This window comes from Lolium rigidum, chromosome 6, assembly GCF_022539505.1.
Source record: "Lolium rigidum isolate FL_2022 chromosome 6, APGP_CSIRO_Lrig_0.1, whole genome shotgun sequence".
In the NCBI taxonomy this organism is placed as follows: domain Eukaryota; kingdom Viridiplantae; phylum Streptophyta; class Magnoliopsida; order Poales; family Poaceae; genus Lolium; species Lolium rigidum.
The window spans coordinates 144,397,870-144,419,986 of record NC_061513.1 but is presented as its reverse complement, the minus strand read 5'-3'; the positions used below and the strand labels follow the sequence as shown (position 1 = coordinate 144,419,986).

The 22,117-nt window shown below is 44.6% G+C and overlaps 2 protein-coding genes across 3 annotated transcripts; both read left to right on the top strand.

Annotated features, from left to right (window-relative positions):
* Positions 1–6,671: 6,671 nt before the first annotated feature.
* On the top strand, positions 6,672–9,342 carry LOC124665668 (putative receptor protein kinase ZmPK1). Its single transcript, XM_047203061.1, has one exon. It carries the CDS (start codon positions 6,726–6,728, stop codon positions 9,075–9,077), a length of 2,352 nt encoding a protein of 783 aa, XP_047059017.1. The 5' UTR covers positions 6,672–6,725; the 3' UTR covers positions 9,078–9,342.
* Positions 9,343–17,726: 8,384 nt separating this feature from the next.
* On the top strand, positions 17,727–20,395 carry LOC124661466 (putative receptor protein kinase ZmPK1). 2 transcript variants are annotated; one of them, XM_047199323.1, is made up of 2 exons: positions 17,727–18,396; positions 18,505–20,395. In XM_047199323.1, exons 1-2 carry the CDS (start codon positions 17,865–17,867, stop codon positions 20,295–20,297), a joined length of 2,325 nt encoding a protein of 774 aa, XP_047055279.1. In that variant the 5' UTR covers positions 17,727–17,864; the 3' UTR covers positions 20,298–20,395. The 2 variants fall into 2 exon arrangements, with proteins under 2 accessions (XP_047055279.1, XP_047055278.1); XM_047199322.1 differs by having other exon boundaries at positions 18,475–20,395.
* Positions 20,396–22,117: the final 1,722 nt, after the last annotated feature.

Below are 22,117 nucleotides of genomic sequence, written 5' to 3'. Positions count from 1 at the left end.
AAAGCATATCTACAAAAGCATCCAGAGCAACCACCATCCACAGGAACTAGGCTTCAAGCATCCTCCATAGCAAGCACCAAGAGAAGCCCATGATGCTCTGCCCTAATCTGCTTGGAGGTGCCAGTATGGGCTAGCTCCTCGCAGTGCTGCCTCAGGCTATTAAGCTTGCCATCCCTGGGCTTCACCTTGTGCCATGGACAGAAGTACTTCCCCCTCTTCTTGAAAGGGAAGGCCCCAGCATCCAGCTTCTGCAGCAGCTTGGTCTTGAAGGATCCAATGTTCCTGCTGTCCACGGACTCGCATGAATCCTGGGAGTCATACTGCACAACAACAAAATGTACAAGTTATGATTACAGATACAAACCAAACACAATGAAATACATGCAATGGTACAGAACAACTTGTATAGCTCACCTCCAGGGAGCCATCTGAATCCTGCAACTCCTCATATGGAGCAGGCACTGGTGGAGCAGGCAATGCTGGAGCATGCATAGGTTCTTCCTCCTCCTGGATTGGAGGAGGGACAGGTACTTCCTCCTCCTGGATTGGAGGAGGGACAGTCCTAGCTCTCGGATTGGAGGAGGCACAGGCTCCTCCTCCTCGCGCTTCCGCTTCCTGGAACCTTCACCAGCCTACATACAAATATGAAAAGTCACCACAGTAATCACCTATAGGAAAATAACATCCAAATACTATGCATACCAAATTGATCATCTTAATTATTCTTTCATTATATCTTATGTATACTCCAAACTACCAAGTCTAAGGGAATTATATTTATAGTTACATTATGCTAGCACCTACCCTGATCATGCTTTCATTATACTATACATTACAGGACCCTTTCAATCATAGCACATTAATCCCATGATAAATCCCCACATTAATCTCAAAAGGTTAATATTCTCACATTATTCTAGGTCATCAAAATTAGCTGGATGCTTACATTATAATTTTGCAATATAATCAGCACATACTAAATAATTTACAGTACAGCCGTGTACATAATTTAAATAAAAGAAATTTCCAAGTAGCAGGACACAGGAGGCTAATTCTTGTCAGTTGTAACTGATATAGATGTATACTGTCTGCTCTGTTAAGCAATGCATCAAAACTGCAATAAGTCAACAAGCAAGTAACTATATCACCTGTAGTCATTATTTTCATGGGATTTATTGATAATTAATTACAATCTTAAATAATAACTGATAACTCCTTCGAGACTTTCCAACTTAGCAAAGATGGGATGTGCAACATCATTAATTCGACCAACATGAGCTTAAAGAAACAGCTAGCATGGTAAGCTAGTAACTATGAAATGAGAACCAACAGCAATGCAACCATTGCACCTAGCAGCTTATCTTCACATGACTTCCATGACAAATTTGATGAATCAGAACAACAATGAAGCATCCTCCTAAACTACAGTTTCTTTTGTTGTGTTCTCTGCTCTAGCTAGGCCGCTCCAATACTATAGTATTTTGAAATCACTAAGGTTTAACTAACATATAATGTTTGATGTCATCTACGTCCTGGTGTTTAATCATCATCAACGTTTCAAACCACTTGATGCATGTCTGTGTATAAATACTACTATCAATATGGGATAATCTGTATATGAACATATTGTGTGAAAACATTTGAAACTATCAATATGCGATAATCTGTGCACCCATTCTTGCCTCTCGGACCGGTTAATCGAAATCAAAAAAAGCCGACAACGAACTAACCTCCATCCGCATGTCGTCCTTGACCTCGCGGACATGGCCGGACGCCTCCGCACCGATCAGATCCGCCACCACCTTCAAGGCCGCGGACGGTTCAGCCCGATCCACCGAGATCCGCCACCACCGTGACGGCTGCGGCACCATCACCCGCAGCATCACCCGCATCGCCCTTCCTCGTAGCGGATTCGTCGCCGTCCACATCCGCCGTTGCCGCCACCAACGGGCCGACGGCGGGAGAGCCGATGACGGAGGTCTCCACGGCGGTCTTGCTTGCACCGTCCGCCGTCTTCTTCTCCTCTCCAGCCTCCGCCATCCCCTCCAACCGCCTCCGGCCGCGCATCCCCTTCCACGACCGCCAGCATCTTCACTTCTTCCGCGGCAGCTCTACCAGGTTCCATCGCCGCCGGATCTACTCAACGGCGGACGATCCACTGCCTAACCTACGGGCGGAGTGACAGGGAGAGAGACGAGGGTTTTTTGGGGGAGAGATGGAGCTCGAAGAAGTGGGGAAGGGGGGGAAATGGAAGCGGACGAGCGGTTCCAGGACTTTTATATGCCCCGACGCCTCCGCTCCCTCACCACGTCTTTCTACACGTCACCGACGCCTTCCCTTCCTTGCCACGTTACACGCCACGTCATCCCCGTATACGTACAGAATACAGTATAAGTGACTCCCGTATACCCTACGCCGAAGCGGTATCGGCTAATCCTGACCGTCCTTGTGTTTTTCAGCTGAACGTCGTTCGCCAGGGGGGGGGGGGAGGACACCGGAGCACAGATCTTAAGTTTTTCCCATGTGACAGGTCCCCCGTCGATCAGAACACGTTGCTTATTTCTCTGTCAGCTGAGAATGGAGGACATCAAGTGGATTCGCTCACAGTTGTATTTCTCCACGCCATTCTTGCACGGGGGTTCATTCTCCTCTCTGGCGGAGAGCATACTGAGCAAGGCTGAGCACCACCGAAATTATAAGCTTCTCGTTCTATATTTACACATAACTTATGGTCCAATGCAGGGTTCACACGCGTGACCTCCTGCTGCGAAAGACGATCATCACTGCTGAGGAAGCTGGCTGCCCCTGTTGCCCGTGCCTGCTGGAAACCGTCAGCCGTCTTTCCAGATGCCCGCATCACGGATATTTTCTGTCCTCACACCTCCAGGGTCCAGGCTCTGGGCCGCTGTGTGCGTCGCCGTCTCTCTAGATGCCCGCATCACGGATCTGCACCTGCCGCCCCCGTCGACGATCGTCGCAGCCGCTGATAGCGTGTCGGCATTCATCATCCTGTGCTGTTGGCACCTGTGGAATCAAGGAAAATGCTGCCGTGCCTCCGATAAAAGTCGGGTGACTAGTTTTCGGTATATTGAGAATAACTCCGTTCCAAGCAGAATTACTTCATCGCAACACATCATTAGCACGGATCACGAAGCAAATTTAACGGTTTGATGTTATTTTTCGTAGTTGCAATTTTCAGTTGCAACTTAAATACATGAATCACGATGCAAATAACTAGCAATTCTGTTAAAACTCTATTCATGGTTCAGTGACGGAAAATGCCACCGTCGCTCTCGCCAAGGGCGACCCTCCTCCCCTAACCCTAGCGCCGCCGGGACCTCCCCTCCCCCGCGCCGCCGCCGGAGGAAGCTGCCGGGCAAAGCCCGGGCGGCCGACGGTGGCAGCCGGGCGATTCTCGCTGCTCCCTCGTGTCCTAGGCGGCGGATCGGGGTGGGACCTGGTGAGGCGTTGCCTTGCGCGCGGTTCTCCGGGCGTATGGCGTCGCGGCCCGGCGAGCGGTGGTGGGCGCCTCCGGCGGCGTGCCTGGCCGGCGGCAGAGGGACGGGTTGGGGCGGGCTGGTTGGGGTCAAACCCTAGGCCTTCTCCTCCATGCCTTCTCCGTGGTGTCGGCGGCCGACGGTGGAGGGCTGGCTATGGGGCTGCGGCGTTGCCCCGGCGGGTGCGGCGTCTCCGGACTTCGTGTCTCCGGCCGACAACCTTGGCCAGCCTAGGATGGTCGCCGGCGTGGGGGCCCGACCTGAATAAAGGCGGCGGTCCTAGGGTCTCTCTTGGGAGAAGATGAAGAACTGCCGGGAGGCCTGCCCTTCATGATCTGGCCAGAGTGTTGAGTTCCGGAAGGCGCTGCCGGGTGAATGTAACAATGCTTTTATTGCCTGGAGTTTGTTGGATCGGTGGTATTCGGTCGTGTGCGCCCATGCTTTTATTCCGACCGTTTGGTTTTGGAGGGTGTTGCGCGAAGCTCTTTTCTGTGTTGACACCAAGTGATAGCTGATTCACGGTGAAGTCAGAAGAAGATAATACCATGAAGGTCGGATTTGGAGGACTAGCTAATGGAGGTTCAAGTCTTTGCGATGTTGAGGGGCTTTCTTGGTGTTCCAGGCTTTGCAACAGTGGTATGAAAGTGGGGGCGGCAGCACTTGTGAAGTTTGGAGTCTTATCTTTCAGGGTGAAAACCCAAGGTCTGTCCTTAACTGGTTGTGTCTGACAATGTTCTTATTGAAGGCATTGTTTTGAGAGCGTAGACCATCTTCAGGGTGAAAACCTAAGATCTTTAATCGGACGACGACAGCGCTGGTGCACTGTTCCCTTCTTGGAGGCGTTGCTTTTAAAGAGTCTGAATTTCAGGTGTTGTTTTGGTGGTGGATATATTACTGTTGCTAGGGTTGGAATACTGTAGCGGGACTTTTGTTTCTTAGTTTTCTTTTTCTCTTTTTTTGGTTGTGTGTATCCGTAATGTTATTAGGACATTGCGTTGTTGCAGAGGCTGGGTGTAATTGGTATCTTCTGATATTAATATATTCTCTTTATCGAAAAAATGGTTTCAAAGTATGTTCACTAAGTTCAAAAAAATTGTTCACATGGCTTCAAAAAGTCGGTTTCACTAATTTCAAAGTAATTGTGTTTACCGGGGTTCGAGAACTCGGTTGTCCAAGCGGGTAAATCTAACTCCTGCGAATAGGCGGGGGCTCACATGAGCGCACGCTCACATGAGTTTCCACCTCACTCGCGGCGTTACCAAGGGTGTGTTTCGTTTGTGTCGAAGATGCCCTACCAAGTACCAACATTTTTGGCTAGCTAATATTTTGGTTGTGCTATTTTTTGGTCATAAATTGCTCAACATTGGGTAGAAAATAAACTAGAATTGATAGTAGAGCATTGGCAAGCTAAAAATGTTAACAACTAAACAAGAACCAATCCTTTAACCATGGTCGGAAAATTAGTACGGTATGCTTTTGGTAGCAATTCAAACACACGGCAAGAGCTCCCCTCTGATGGCTCTGCTCCGACTCGTCGTCAACATCTCATCTCCCTCGGTCGCTTGACCTAGCCTCCGCGAGACTATCTTCGGCCTCGATTCGCTGCAGACGCAAGCAGGAGACCGCAGATCGATAGGATAGGGAGGTATGGTTGGGGAGTGGGTGGTTGGCCTAGTCAGTGGGTTTCTTTTTTCTAATCGTCGGAAATCTGTCGTTAGTAGGAGCACATGCAGCATGTTCACACTCGCATATGCAAACACCATCCAGCTAGCTACCGATTCACATTTCTAAACCAGCGGAAAGAAGCGGACTGCGGGAGGAGATAGCTACGCGCTAATTAAACGAAAATTAATGCTATGTGCCTAAACCTGGGGCGAAGAGAAACTAGATGGTTTGCAAATGGAGCTAGTTAACCTGATCCGGAGTATTCATCTTGGCAGCATATATCCCCTTCTGAGCCAAAAAGTCAGGCCATCTCCAACGCCCCGCACTCGGGGCGATTGTATCCGTCGCGGTTCGCGGAGGCCAAATACAAGATCTAACGTGCTGCCGCAAACGGATAGCGTGGTCGTTTGTGTCCGTGTGAACCCCATTTCGGACACATAGATGCGCAGTGGCACACGCGTCGGCAACAAGGACTAGGAGGGGGCCGACAACATCCCAGTAGCGGGGATTATCCTTATTTTTTCTTTTTTACATGTAAAACTAGGAGCTTTCGAGCCCAAATATAATAAAACCATGATCTATCCGTTAGCATGGCCATGGTGTTGATTAATCCCTACAGACGTAGAGACAGCGACAAGCCATGATAACGCCAAAAGCTGTCCCGGTCAGCAGTAAATGGTTTGCTAAACATCGTTGTCAGCATAACGCTGAGGGCATTAGGGCATGAGCAATGGTGGCATACACAACTAGCTGCTCCATGTAAAAAAGTTGTCATAAGCAACATGGTCAATTTTATCTCTCCAATGGAAGCTACAACTTTAGTCAGAAAAAAGAGAGAAGGGACCCCATAAATATGACACTATGTATCTCTTTCTCTCCAAAAGCATGCTTTTAGGCTTAAGATCCCACTTCGAAGAGGAGGTTGCTTCCTCATCCGAACCTACTTTGGACCACCCGAACACTAGTTAAAGGTGTGAAGCGATAGGCATGAGCAGAGCGATGCGTAGGCATGCCCTTAGGCAGGCGGCCTGACCACTTGTGGGTGGGCTGTGGCTTGTCCAACTCTGCAACTGGGCAATAACAAACATATCATGCCAACAGACGCCATATAATAATAAACAAAAGGGAAAGCCAGCGCAGGCTTCCTAAATAATTACAAAGATTCCCTAATAAAAGGTTTTAATGATGTAAGCTTGTCACTAAAGAAATTCCGATGTGAAGGTTTTAATAATTATCATCAAAGATTGGTATCTCTTAAATAGCTCAGTGGTACCAAACATCAATGTGGATATCAAGATAAAGTGTAAAGATAAATTACCAAAAAAATTCATGTTTATTATATCGTCGTGTAAAACCATGAGGATGGAAACTAATTCTTGCCATGCAGCTCAGAACAAATTAGCCTTCAAACCTCGTAAAAGGGCAACCGTCAACAGGAAAAGATATCGTCACATTCCTCTCTTTATAAGCCGCCAAGACTGACTGGGATGAGTCAACATTGTGAAGAAACTCCACTACAAGTACCTTCACCCGACCCACAGAACTCCCAGAGCACCAAGAACAATGGCCAAATTCCTATTCCTAATCATTCTTCCATTGCTCACCGTTCTACCATGCCCCTATGCTTTGCCCCAGTCGATGCTAACCACTGGCTCATCCTTGTCTGTAGAAGAGCACAGCGAAACCTTTCTTGTCTCGCCAAAAGCTGATTTCTCTTGTGGATTCTATGAAGTTGGAAGGAATGCATTCTCCTTCTCTATTTGGTTCACTAACACCATAGAGAAAACTGTTGTATGGTCTGCCAACCCCAATTCTCCGGTGAATGGCCGTGGTTCCATGATGTCGCTGAACCATGACGGAAACTTTGTCCTCACTGATGTCAATGGCAGCGTGACTTGGGACAGCAAGACAAGCTCTGGAGAAGGCACAACGGTTTCCCTTCTTGACACCGGCAACCTCATCGTCAACGACTCAACAGGTAAAATGTTGTGGGAAAGTTTCTCTTCACCAACAGATACACTGCTGCCTTTACAGCCCTTCAAAAAAGGTACAAGACTAGTCTCCAGTTATTTCAGCCTCTATTTCGACAACGACAATGTGCTACGCCTTATGTATGATGGTCCAGAGATATCAAGTCTCTATTGGCCAAGTGCAGACTATAGTGTGTTTGTAAATGGACGGACTAACTATAACAGCTCCAGGATTGCAGTCCTCGACACTAAAGGACTTTTCCTCTCAAGTGATAGGCTGAATGTCCAGGCCTCTGATTGGGGCGCTGGAGTCAAGAGAAGGCTGACAATTGGCTATGATGGAAATCTCAGAATGTACAGTCTGAATGCGTCGACTGGGAGCTGGATAGTATCATGGGAGGCTATTGCAGAAATGTGCAACGTTCACGGGATATGCGGACAAAATGGGATATGTGAGTACTTGCCAAGCCTCAGGTGTTCATGTCCCCCAGGATATGAGATGACTGATCCGCATAACTGGAACAGCGGTTGCCGTCCAAAATTCAATAAAAGCTGCAGCAAACCAGAAGAGTTTGACTTCATCAAAGTCCCTCAAAGTGACTGTTATGGCTTTGATCTGGACTACAACGCGTCCGTCTCACTTGCTCAATGTAAGAAGGCATGCTTGGACGTCTGTTCCTGCTCGGCATTCGTGTACAAGACAGGATTTGCACTTTGCTACACCAAATCTGTACTCTTCAATTGTTATACATCAGCAAATTTTGCTGGAGATATGTATATCAAAGTACCAAAGACTATGGGTACCTCCAAACAGTCTGGTCTCACATGTAATCTGGGTATTCCTGTGGTTGTACAAGGCTCTGCAAGTATGTATGGAATGAATGATGTCAACAGAAGTTATACAACTTACTACATATTTGCAGCAATACTGGGAGCCCTGGTGCTGCTCTTTATAGGTACAAGCTGGTCGTTTCTTTACAGCAAGCAGAACATACCCAAATCAATGGAGGCAGGTTACAGGATGGTGATGAGCCAATTTAGGACGTTCACGTACCGAGAGTTAAAGGAAGCGACTGGAAAGTTTAAGGAAGAGATTGGAAGAGGGGCATCTGGAATTGTTTACAGAGGAGTATTTGAAGATAAGAGAGTAGTTGCGGTGAAGAAGCTAATAAACATTTCACATGGTGAGGAGGAATTCTGGGCAGAAATGAATATAATCGGAAGGATCAACCATATGAATTTAGTGAGAATGTGGGGGTTTTGCTCTGAGGGTCAACACAAACTACTGGTCTATGAGTATGTCGAGAATGAATCACTCGACAAGTTCATATTTGGTGACGTAAGTACTGAGAGACTACTTTCTTGGAGCCAACGATTCAAAATAGCATTGGGAACTGCAAGAGGCTTGGCATACCTCCATCATGAGTGCCTTGAGTGGGTAATCCATTGTGATATAAAGCCGGAGAACATACTCCTGAACCGAGACTTTGAAGCCAAGATAGCAGACTTTGGACTAGCCAAACTCTCAAAGAGAGACAGTTCCAGTTTCAACCTCACCCACATGAGAGGAACAATGGGCTACATGGCACCAGAGTGGGCGCTGAATTTGCCAATCAACGCAAAGGTTGACGTATACAGTTACGGTGTTGTCCTTCTCGAGTTAGTTACTGGAAGTAGGATCTCGAGTGGAATAACAGTGGATGGTAAAGAGGTAGAAATCAGACAGTTTGCAGGGGCAGTGAAGGAATTGCTGGTGGGTGGAGATGTCAAGGAAATAATTGATACTAGACTGCATGGCCATTTCAATCCTGAGCAACTGGTGGTAATGGTGAAATTGGCTTTATCTTGTCTTGAAGAAAGAAACAGCAGGCCTACGATGAATGAAATAGTAAAAGCTCTGCTACCATGTGATGAACATGACAATCACCCAGCCTACTCCTGGTGACCTGCGATAAGCTATAATATCTCAATCTGCAAGAAGAAATAGTTTGTACTGCGTGATATTTGAAAATAAAATAAATCATGACTGGAAAAAATGTCTGTTGTTGTGTTCCATACATCCTTCTCAAGGTAATAGGTGTAAAACTAAGTGCAATTGTATCGAAAATATTCAGTGCCATACAAATTCTTGCATGAAATGTGGCGAGCTTGTTTTTTCACAGGCAGCATGAGTCACTTTAGGTTCGTACGACATACATAAGTTGCCATGTGTACAGGAAGAGTCTAGTTTTTCGCTGCAAGTAAAGGGGAAGATTTAGTTTGCATACTCTTAGATCTTTTGGAACATATAACAACTTTCGAAGATGCTCACTGTTTCTTGAAAAATAATGTCCCCCAACAGAGACTTATTGAGTGAAGCCATGAGAGACTACTTAGCATTACTATCCTAGCAAATAACGAAATTAGCAACTTACAGCATTCAGTCGAGAAGAGTCCAGGAGGCTCCATCACAAGTGTAATGTATTTGGGATATCTCTGGAGTGCTGAACGTGGAAGGAATCATATAATTTTTGCACTTCATAGATCTAATAACCAACTGCAGACTGCGCCTAGATATCGAGGATAAGTTAATCTGGCCCTGGAGTCCATGGGGACAGTATTCGGCTCGTTGTGCTCACTGGGCCATCATGGATGGCAAGGTCGATTGCCTCCTTTGGCAGTCTATCCCGGGTTGCTAAGAGCCAATTAAGTGCAAGACATTCGCTTGCTGGCTTTGGCGGATCATCTGGCACGTCGTGGTCTGGACCAACCCAATGCATTTCCTCTTTGTTACCAGGAAGACAAGACAGTATCACAGCTTTTGAGAAAGCACGTCTTTGCTAGGTAAGTCTTGCACAAGGGCCTTCGAGGTTTGGCTTGCAGGCAATCACACTGCAGCCGGGTGAGTAGTTATAAATAGGTTCTTACATGCTGCTGAGTGCTTGGGTGATGGAAAAAATCAACAGAACCCATTCTCTAATCAGCCCGAGGATGTGGAGAATTTGGCGACCATGGAATGCCTCTGTGTACGGTGACTCAACCCTGAGATACCAGGAGATGGGTGAGTTCATCCACAACGAAGCCGAGTTGTGGCACATGGCTGGAGCCATTTTCCGCTCCACGGCATGCAAGCACCATGACTGTCCCTAGCTTTAGCATTTTGGCTAGTTTGCTTGCTTGTAGCTTTCAAGCTTTTGGTTTTGGAGTCTGCTTGTACCTTTTCATCATTTTGATGCTCTCTGCAAAAAAAATGTGCGACAGCTACTCAAAATCTTGCACGAATTTAAGATTCAGACTAATGTGCACCAGAGTTGAAATGAAATTTGCTAACCTAAATACCAGAACACCCTTTATACTAAGTTGGAAACAATTAACCATAGTCATCCTTGAAATAAATTAACAGTCACAGACTCACAGTGGTAGAAAGGAAGACAAATCGAGCACAATAATCACTGCCCCCAAGTTGCTCGGCGGATTGCCGCCCAGGTATTACGACTAATAACAGCGTAAAAAGCAGAGCGGACAGAAACCTTACCTGCTCCTCGAGCGCACGCGGATTCACCAATGGCAAAGCCGAAGTCATGGATGCCCAGATGGCTCGGACGGGAGACGGTGGCGGTGGGAAACAGATCTGCACAACGACTGGACAGTGCCCACCACGGCGGACCGAGTCGGGGACGCGGCCCGGGGCCTAAACTTTCTTCGACCGTTTTGGCCCACGACAGCCGCAAAAATAAGAGGGGCTGCCGAGTTGGGAGCTCGTTTCTTAAAAAACGTATATTAGTAATCGAAAACCATATGTTTTAATACTGTATACTGAAAAATATGAAATAATACACATGTACACTAACATGTCTAGTATGTGTACATGGAGCTTGTTTATAAAATGCGAAAACCTTATTTTTACAACTCAAACAAATCTGAAAAATCTACACATGTACATCGACATGTCTAGTATGTGCGTACAAGTTTTATCAACATATATTCTCAGTCTCAGATGTGTTCTACATAAAAAAAAAACATGGAGAGCAAAGTTAAGTTTTTTTCCCTTTCTGGAACCATAATTTTGTCTTCTTAATGTAGCCCAAAAATATATTACTATTTAACAAACAATTACAGATACCATTTGTATGTATCCACATTAAAAATTAAAACTTTCTAAACTCGTAAGTAGCATTTTGAAAAGAAAAAAAAAAGCCGATCTTCGTGTTGCTCGGTAGCCAGATCGGCGCACTCAGCTCTCTCGGCTTCTATTTGCATGCGCCCAAAACTTTTATTATGTATGTATTATACACGAGACATTGACAAACATATTTTTTTTATATAAATATTAAATTAAATAATTTAAAAATAAAAAGGAATATTTTACTGGAAAGTATTCAAAAAGCAAGTTTTTATATATTTAGCTTAAGATTTTCTGTACACTCATGCGTATGGAATAAAAATGTTGACTTATTTGTGAGTTATTGTTCAGATAAATAAAAAAAGATGTTCATATGCATCAAATAATATGTTCATATACATCAAATAATATATTCATATAGTTAAAAAACATATATTTTAGGAAAAAACAAGGAAAGAAAAGGAAATTACATAAATATGATGTGTTTATGCGGAATAAGGAAATATTTTATTTATTTATTTAAAAGGAACTTACATACCAAAGCAATATGGCAACACGAGACAATTCCGGAGGGAAACCGGTACCGCATGTTTCTGCACAGATTTTGCCATAACCCCTCTGATGCATGTAAAATGTATACATGAACTTTGTTCTTTATCATATTGAATTCAGACATATTTGAAACATATATGATGATAATACCATGTTTTATATTGATTTATGCGGATTTAAAAATGATCCTCTTTATTTGGTTTATAACTCTGCAGAACATGAAAACCCTCTTTTGTGTATTTTTCACTTTCAAAGACCTATGCGGAGTCAAATTGACCTAAGATTTTTGGAGCGTCATTTTTTCATCGGGAGAAGCACCTTGGCCAGTGTAACCTCACCTGGAAGGGCCTGAGGCCCAAAAGAGTCCAGGTGGCGCGCCCAAACATGTAGGGCGCGCCACCTGCACTCTTTCGGCCGTCGATCATCCAAATCGCGTGATCTTTTCGCCCACCGACGTTTTTTGACCTAAAAATCACTATATATATGGCCCCGAAGAGTTCTCGGGTGGGGGCGCCGTAGAAAGACAGAAACATGAAAACGGAGGCTGCAACAGAGAAGATTGGAGGGGGAAACTCCGCCGGGATCACCGCCGGAGGGATCTCCGCCTTCTCCAACGTCTTGATCATCATCACCATGATCAAGGGGGAGTAGTCCACCTCTGGACTACGGGTTTGTGGCAGTAGCTTGATCTATTTCTCTCATGTTTTTCATAGTTCTTAGTGCCATATGAGCTGCCTCACATGATTAAGGCCATATTTGTAATACTTATGTGGTGGATCCTTATTCTATGATATTGTGCTATGAGATCTGATCGTATTATGTGTAAGATGTATTTATAGATGCATATTATGTAGCCCGTTTTTAAGTATTTGTTCTGATCCAACATCTATGCAAGAGCGTGTGTGGGGTGGTGTATGTATTAGATGGAGTAGCATGGTTTTAGTGATTGAATAGTGACAACAATTCATGCTCTATTATGGTTTTCCTTTTCTTTTGCTTCTCACTAGGGATAAAGTGAATGCATGTGCTATGTTCGTCACGTGACAAAAGTGATGATCTTGTTTGGTCAAGGTAGCATATTTGATATTCAAATATCATGTCAAAGTACTTAAAACTATACTCTGTTGATTCTTAATTCAAGATTGCATGGAGTTTTTCCTTTCTTGTGGAGTATAAGAGAGATGTGTTTCATCATCTCTATGTTAGGACGTGATGCCCATATGAATGTGTATCTTACTCATGCTATTGTTTTGCATCATCATATCTCATTGATGAATTACTATTTGTCCACTACAACTTAAAAGAGAGAATAGTCAAGTGAACCCATGAACCCCGGTTCACTTTTTATCATGCGAAACATCTTTATATTACTTTTATCTTGTTTTCTACTTGCAGCACTATTTTAATCCGAAAATACAAAAATATTTACTTTTCTTATTTGCTCCAAAACACCCAAAACAATCAACCCCTTTACAGTTTTTACTTAGTTATTTTATTTTATCTAGCTTTACTCGCTTTATTTTTTACTTGTGTTTATTTACTTCCGCGAAACCTTGTGCTTGACAACCACACGGTGGAGTTGGGGAACAAGGCTTTTATTTTACTTGCAGGATTGCTGGAAGAAGAGAGAAGAGAATACTCTTTGTCCAGTTCCCCGAGAGTTCGATATAAACCCTTGATTCGCTCTTGTGGGGAAACTACTCTGCTGACACAACACTCTGCACTTTGAGTTCAACGCCATCACCCTCAAACTGCAGATTGCTCGAAAGAACTAAACTTTTACATAGTTCCCAAACTCTGATTAATATGAAACCTATTTCTTTTGGAAAGATAACGATGAAAAGAACCGTAACACTTCCGTTGGAAAGATAGCAATGAAACCAATTTTGTTGGAAAGAAAACGATGAAACAAGTTGACGAATGCTTATATGTCTTGAAGTCTTGTTAAGTACGAACCCGTACTTATTGCTTCTTTGGGACATAACCGGGCAGGTATGAAGACATGTTCGATGAAGACGACGTTAGCAAGGTTACCCTTCCGGCTTGGCCTGGGCAGGGTTATGGACACCACTGGTTATCTTCAGGACTCTTATTCCAATTTGTATCTTGTCCGTACTCGGACGTATTCGATCTTCTGTAGGATTTGGATCTTTGTATTGTATATTTGTATCTTGACTCGTTGGAGTCGTTGTTGCAATATATGTCTCTTGTGGGCTCTATTGTAATCCTGTTGTAATATTACCGCTTGTGTTAATTCCTCTGGCATCACGTGTGTGATTTGTCGCGCACGTCGTGTCGGAGGGCGTCTCAGAATCGATATCGTGCGGATTTCGGCGGGTTCGTTGGGATCCTCATGGTACCGGTTTTGAGGCGTCACAACCACCTGGTCTTTTTTGGGTCTCAAGCCCCTCCAGGTGTGCTTCCAGGTCCCAGGTTGTTTCTCCCGATGAAAAAATGACCCTCCAAAAATTCTAGCTCAATTTGACTTCGTATAGGTCTTTGAAAGTGAAAAATACACAAAATAGGGAATTCATGTTCTGCAGAGTTATAAACCAAATAAAGTGGATCATTGGTAAATCCCCATAAATCAATGTAAAACATGGTATTATCATCATATATGTTACAAATATGTGAGAATTAATTCTAATAAAGGACAAAGTTCATGTATGGATTTTACATGCATCAATCATGAACTAAGATAAGCATGAAAGATCACTACCAAAAGTGGATCACATATTCATCCTACCACTACAACTACGGTCTCAACCTACCACCATAACAAAAGTGGGTTTCACCCTAACATTGTCAAGTCATCATCACATGAGGGGTTAGTATATACCACCTCACCAAAATATGAAGAGAAAATTCCTTGTTTGACACTACCTTAAAATTTCCTTTCCAATTTGGTCCTAGGAAAAAATTCTTCCCAATTTGACATCTTAACTTAATGTCTTTCCTCTAATGACACTCTAGTGCATTTTGAGCATTAATGGTGTTAAATAAGAAGTCAAAATCTCTTCTGTCCCTGATAAATTATGTGACCAAAAATATCTCCAAGTTTCTTCCTTCCCCAACTTGTATGGCCAGAATAAATTCGTTTTGGGGTTACCGAAGGGTTTTGGGAGCATTTTGAGCTTTTCCGTAAGTTGGTCGATACTACTGGACATCGGTAGTACCGTCCTACTTCTGCCCAACACTTCCATCTTTTTGATTGTTGGGATGTTTTTCTTCGTGGCCGGTAGTACCGGCCCAAAGGTGCGGAAGTTTCGGTCCTACGTTTTCTGCGCCTAACAGTTGGAACTAGGCACCTATTTAAGAGGCTTTATTCCCTAATGGTACCCAATCCTGCACAGCTCGTTCTTGTCCTCATGGTTAACCTTTATTGGGCTTTCTATATCTCTATTCCCTCAATTATTCTTGCTCCCATTTTAGGAAAAGAGAGAGGAGATCTAGATCTACTATCCTACCAATCAAAACCCTCTATTTTTGAGGGAATCCTCTAGATCAAGATCTTGAAGAAATTTTATGTTCTCCTCCTTTGTTCTTCCTCTCTTATTCTCCCAATAACTTATGTAGCTTTGGTGGAATTTTAGAGTGAGGGACTTGTCATTACATAAGGTGCATCGGTTTGAATTCTTCCCGGTGATACGTGGAATTGAGAGTTAGGATGTTGATTTTCTTCGGGTGCTTGTACCCGTAGCTTGTTCCTATTGGATTCTTGGAACCCTACATGGTTTGTGGCCTTTTGTGGCATTGCAGCTTTAGTGAATATTACTTGGGAGCCTACAATTGTTGTGGAGTTTGCATCAAGCTTGTGACCATTGTGGAGATTACTTTGGAGCTTCCAAATAAATTGTGGAGCTCGCCCCAAGCTTGTACATGATTGGTGACCACACTCAAGTGTCCCATAGTGGATCGAGGATTTCCCTTTTGGTGGGAAAGCTCGAGGAGAGTATGATGCACCATTGTGGCATTTGGAGTGTCTTGTGCATCCACGCTGCTCCAACAGAGAGTAGCACCCGCAATGGTGTGAACCAGGCCCTAAGACCACCATAGGTCTACATGGTGTAGTAGTACTTGCCCAGGTAGGTACTGGGAGAAATGATCCTATGTGGTGATACCAAGTCAACAAAGTTGGTACCCTAGGCATTGTGGTCGACAAGGTGGCTGAGCACTGCCATGAGAGCCTCCTCGGTGAAGTCAACATTGTCCATGACTGTCTGGTAGAGGTCAGGGTGCATGTCAGTGGGCTTGTTGTCCTAGATGGCATGTGCAACGTCCTTGACAGAGTCGGTCATGTGGATGAAGACCACGATCTCGTCCCGGAGAGGGCAACCCTTTTACTCTTACCTGAAGAGCCCCAGTCATTTGTTCAGCAGGCTTGTCAGGGGCGCCATCGAGGACAACCATCTCGGACTCCTGGGTCTCATCATCCTCGGGAGAAGGGAAAGTGGAGGTGTATCGAGGGCCTCACTTGGGCCCATGCGTACTTGCAGGTGGCAATGCCAAACGAGAAGATGGACTGCATCTCATCGTAGTTAGCGATGGGAGTGTTCATGAACTCGGTGTCGGGGTTTTTGATTCCCGGTCGTAAAATTTTATATTGGTGGGGGTTGTGACCACAATTCGATGGGGTAACAATCTCAGGCACACAAGAGATATACAAGTTCAAACCCCGAGAATATATTGCCGGTAACAACCCTACTTCCTGGTGGAGTTGACTGGATTAATATGTGTGAGGTGCTGGTGTGTAGCTAGGGTGAGCCGACTTCCGGTGGAAAGAGCAACCATAAATGGAAGCACATCTGTTCAATTAGCTCCTGTGCTCTAGGTAGGAAAAAAACTTCAATTATAAATCTCCAAAAAATGGAAAAAAAAAACTATTATTACATATCAAAAACTTCAATTCTAAATCTCAAAAAAAATGGAAAAATATATTACAGTATTACATACATGCACATGCAGTATGTGCGAGTAAATGCCTAACGAAATATCTTTCATGGGCGATCTACATGAAAACAAGGGGAGTAAAATTGAGTTTTTTCTCCTTTTAGAGCTACAATTTTGCTGCTTTTGTTAAGCACAAAATATGATGTATTATTTTAGCAAAACTTTGCGGACATGTAGAAAACATATGTATATATCCATGAAAAATATCGGATTTTCATAACTTAAAAATATAGTTCCGAATTTTTCAAACTTCAAAATATAGTTTCTGAAATTTGCAAAATGTCGAGCTCCCTGAATCAGGGGAGGCAAAATGCTGCACTCCGCTCGAGCCTCCGGGGGACTTCGCGCTTGTTCCAATTCAAGTCACTTGCTTGCTGCTATGCCCACCAGTGCTTGGTTGCTCCGGATTGATTGCTGCTGCATCGGATTTATCTGTCCACTAGCACTTGGTCCTTGGACCCTCCCGTACGTGCTGTTAGCTACCACTGAATTTCAATCGATTTGCCACTAGATCACTTGGTCCTGCTTCTGATCGCTGTGGTGCGTGCAGTTTACCCAGTGCCCCGTTCTTTCTTCTTGCTTCAAGGGGAAGCGGCATTGTTTCCTGGAATGAAAAGACGTTTTCGTGATGTCAGCTTGTGATGACGATTCGTTCGAGGATTGGCTTCTCCTAAATAATACTAGCTCAGTATAAGATTAAGTGGCAGCATGATGAAGGTCCATAAGAAAATAGTGCTGATAAAAGAAGGCCAATACGAAAATAAAGAAGGAATTAAATAATCTAATTGAGCAGAGGGGGCAAACTTATTAGTTTGCAGCATGCAGCTTACGCCGATTTAGCCTGCAAAGTTCAAACCTCCTAAATGGAGAACCTCTAAAGAAAGAATTAATTCCATCGCATTCATCTCTATCTAGAAGCTGCCTCGACTGACTAGGATAAGAGTGTCATCTTGTGGAGAAATACCAACGTATTCCTGGTTAGACGTAGAAGTTACAGCAAGAGTTCAAACTGGACACAACGGAAGGGCTGCCGTGTCAAGCAGGGAAAAACTTAGGACCATACACGCAGCAAGTGGGAAATAGATTAGTACCATGTGTATGGAGACATGAGGAGAAGAGCAACCATAAATGGAAGCACATACCTTCGACCATACAACTCCATCAACACCAAGAAAAATGGGCACGTTCTTCTTCCTAATCATCCTTGCATTGATCACCATTCCACCATGCTCATATGCTTCGGCCCAGTCGACGCTAAGCACTGGCTCGTCCTTCTCTGTAGAAGACTATAGGCAGACCTTCCTTACCTCGCCAAATGCTGATTTCTCTTGTGGCTTCTATGAAGTTGGAAGGAATGGATTCTCCTTCTCTATTTGGTTCACTAACACCATAGAAAAGACGCTTGTATGGTCTGCAAACCCCAAGTCTCCGGTGAATGGCCGTGGTTCCATGGTACTACTGAACCATAACGGAAACTTGGTTCTCACCGATGTCAATGGCACCGTGACTTGGGACAGCAACACAAGCTCTGGAGAGGGCACAATGGTTTCCCTTCTTGACACCGGCAACCTCATCGTCAAAGACTCCACTGGTAAAATCTTGTGGGAAAGCTTCTCTTCCCCGACAGATACCCTGCTGCCTTTGCAGCCCCTAAAAAAAGGTACAAGACTAGTCTCCAATTACTACAACCTCTATTTCGACAACGATAATGTGCTACGCCTTATGTATGATGGTCCAGAGATATCAAGTATCTATTGGCCAAGTGCAGACTATACTGTGTTTGAAAATGGACGGACTAACTACAACAGCTCCAGGATTGCAGTCCTCGACACTGAAGGATTTTTCCTCTCAAGTGATGGGGTGAATGTCAAGGCTTCTGATTGGGGTACTGGAGTTAAGAGAAGGCTGACCATTGGTCATGACGGAAACATCAGAATATACAGTCTGAATGCTTCAACTGGGAGCTGGATAGTATCATGGGAGGCTATAGCAGAAATATGCAGTGTGCACGGGATATGTGGACAAAATAGGTTTTGTGAGTATTTACCAAGCCTCAGGTGTTCATGTCCCCCAGGATATGAGATGACTGATCCGCAAAATTGGAACAGAGGTTGCCGGCCACAATTCAACAAAAGCTGCAGCAGAACAGAACAGTTTGACTTCATCAAGGTCCCCCAAAGTGACTGTTATGGCTTTGATCTGACCTACAACCAGTCCGTCTCACTTGCTCAATGTAAGAAGATATGCTTGGACATCTGTACCTGCTCAGCATTCACATACAAGATAGGATCTGCACTTTGCTACACCAAATCTGTACTCTTCAATTGTTATAGATCCGCAAATTTTCCTGGAGATAACTATATCAAAGTACCCAAGAATCTGGGTACCTCCAAACAGTCTGGTCTCACGTGTAATCTGGGAAATCCTGTGGTTATTCAAGACTCTGCAAGTATGTATGGAATGAACTATAGCAACAAAAGTTATACTACTTACTATGTATTTGCAACAATACTGGCAGCCCTAGTGTTGCTCTTTATAGGTACAAGCTGGTCGTTTCTCTACAGCAAGCAAAACATACCCAAGTCAATGGAAGCAGGATACAGGACGGTGATGAGCCAATTCAGGATGTTCACGTACCGAGAGTTAAGGGAAGCTACTGGAAAGTTTAAAGAAGAGATTGGAAGAGGAGCCTCTGGAATTGTTTACAGAGGAGTACTTGAAGATAAGAGAGTAATTGCGGTGAAGAAGCTAACAAACATTTCACATAGTGAGGAGGAATTCTGGGCAGAAATGAATATAATCGGAAGGATCAACCATATGAATTTAGTGAGAATGTGGGGGTTTTGCTCTGAGGGTCAACACAAACTACTGGTGTATGAGTATGTCGAGAATGAATCACTCGACAAGTTTATATTTGGTGATGTAAGTACTGAGAGATTACTTTCGTGGAGCCAACGATTCAAAATAGCATTGGGAACTGCAAGAGGTTTGGCCTACCTCCATCATGAGTGCCTGGAGTGGATAATCCATTGTGATGTAAAGCCAGAGAACATACTCCTGAGCCGAGACTTTGAAGCCAAGATAGCAGATTTTGGACTAGCCAAACTCTCAAAGAGAGACAGTTCCAGTTTCAGCCTCGCCTACATGAGAGGAACAATGGGCTACATGGCACCCGAGTGGGCGCTGAATTTGCCAATCAATGCAAAGGTCGACGTATACAGTTATGGTGTTGTCCTTCTCGAGTTAGTTACTGGAAGTAGGATCTCAAGTGGGATAGCAATGGATGGTGAAGAGGTAGAGCTTAGTCGGTTTGTGCACACATTGAAAGATTTGCTGGTGAGTGGAGATGTCAAGGATATAGTTGATACTAGATTGAATGGCTATTTTGATCCGGACCAAGTGGCAGTGATGGTGAAACTGGCTTTATCTTGTCTTGAAGAAAGAAACCGCAGGCCTACAATGAATGAAATTGTAAGAGCTCTTCTAGCATGTGATGACCATGATAATCATCCAGCCTACTCATGGTTGACTTGTGATAACTTATTAGATCTCGATTTGTAAGAATAAACTGTTTGCATGGTACGTGGTATTTGATAGTAAGATAAAGCCATTCTCGATATAAGTAGTAAAATAAATAATGACTAGACAAATGATAGTTATTGTGTTGCATGTCAGTTTAATAGGTGTAACACCAAGTGCAATTGTATATAGTGTACTGTGTTGAAATTTTCATAGCCATGTGAACTCGAAATATGGTGGGTTATTTTTTCACAGGCTGCATAAGCACTTTAGGTTCGTTTTCCATGCTTACAGGAAGACTGGGAGACAAGTTTTTCATTGCAATTAAAAGGGAAGAGTTTAATTTGCACACTCTTAGATCTTTTGGAGCACATAACAACTTCTGAAGATGCCCACTCTGTTCTTTCAAAAATAATTCCCTCCGACGGAATTATGGAGTGCAACCATGAGAGACCGCTTAGCATGACTTCGCTAGCAAATAACGAATTAAGGACTCACAAAATTCAGTCGAGAATAGTCCAGGACGCTCCGTCACAAGGATATTGGATTTGGGATATCTCTAGAGCGCTGAACATGGAATTAATCATATAATTCTTGGACTTCCTAGATCTAATCACCAACCGCAGCCTGTGTCTAGATGCCGAGGATAAGAGCATCTCCATCTCCAGTTCCATCCCTTAAAGCATCCTCCAAAGTTTTTTGGACACACCGAACATTTAACCATCCCCAGTGGCGCGTCCTAAAGGTTCTTTTCGCTTGGCACAGTACAATACGGTGTCCGCCGAGGCCATCCCCGCTCCACAGGGGACGCTTCGAGCGCCGGACAGAGCGCGAAGTGAGGCAGGGAGTGGTGGGCTGGACGCGTCATTGACACACGAAAGACGTGCAACCGTCGCCTACCTCGCGACGGAAGTTTATGGCGTGCAGCGACGATGCAGTTTCCACAATGGCGCAACGACACGTCTCGTTGCACCTAGCTCTCCGTGTCGGCGTTAATGCACGCCACCGCTCCCTCGCCTCCCTCCGGCGTATAAAAAGGGTGCTTGCGCATCGCCCCTCAGACAAACCCTAGCGCCTCAATCCCCAACCCTAGTCGCCACCATCTCAGGAGTCGAGGGCCATTCCATGGCTGGTAGTGGTCGAGGTCGCGGCCGTGGCGGCCGTGCTGGAGCAGCAAGAACTCCACGGTCGCCGTCACCTGCGCCGTCGTCGTCTTCTGAGGGGGAGTGGGAGTTCGAGTTCTTCGTCATCCTCAATGGCGACCCACTCAGCATCCAGAGGCTGCCAGACAAGTTTACCGAGTTCGTCATCGGCAATGAGCCGGCCCTGCTGTCGTTTTAGGAGGCTAGCTGCAGCTTTGCCGGTGGACGTGCTCTTCGATGGGCGCGACAAGATGTACCTCCACACTGGCTGGGAGAAGTTGGCGCGCTCCCACAACCTCCAAGCTATCTGCATGCTCACATTCTGCTACCAAGGCGGCGAGGAGATAAGCGTGAAGGTGTTCGACGACACGTACTACCCAGCGATGACAAAGAGGACGATGATTGAACATGACGAGTGTTTTTTCTTTGCAGCGAAGATGGCCGCCGGCCAATTGAAGCCACTAGTGTAGGTTTCTAGATATTCTTTCTCCGAGCAAGCTGAATTTTTCATTTTGGGTGATTAAGAGTGCATGGGAGTGTTCTTTCTTGGCAACGAACACACGAAATCTGTGAGGCCAAGGTTTTGTCATTTTGTAATGTCTTAACTATATTCCAAACTACATATTACTTTGTGTAATGTTCCTTCTCTTTATTGAAATGAAAATGCAAACCAAAGAAAAATTATTTTAATGTAAAAACAAGTTTGAAGATGCGTTTGAG

Coding starts and splice junctions, on each gene's coding strand:
- LOC124665668 (XM_047203061.1), top strand. CDS start 6,726: ATGGCCAAATTCCTATTCCTAATCATTCTTCCATTGCTCACCGTTCTA.
- LOC124661466 (XM_047199322.1), top strand. CDS start 17,865: ATGGAAGCACATACCTTCGACCATACAACTCCATCAACACCAAGAAAA. Junction 18,397..18,474: donor TTTGCAGCCCCTAAAAAAAG/GTACAAGACTAG, acceptor ATGATGGTCCAG/AGATATCAAGTATCTATTGG.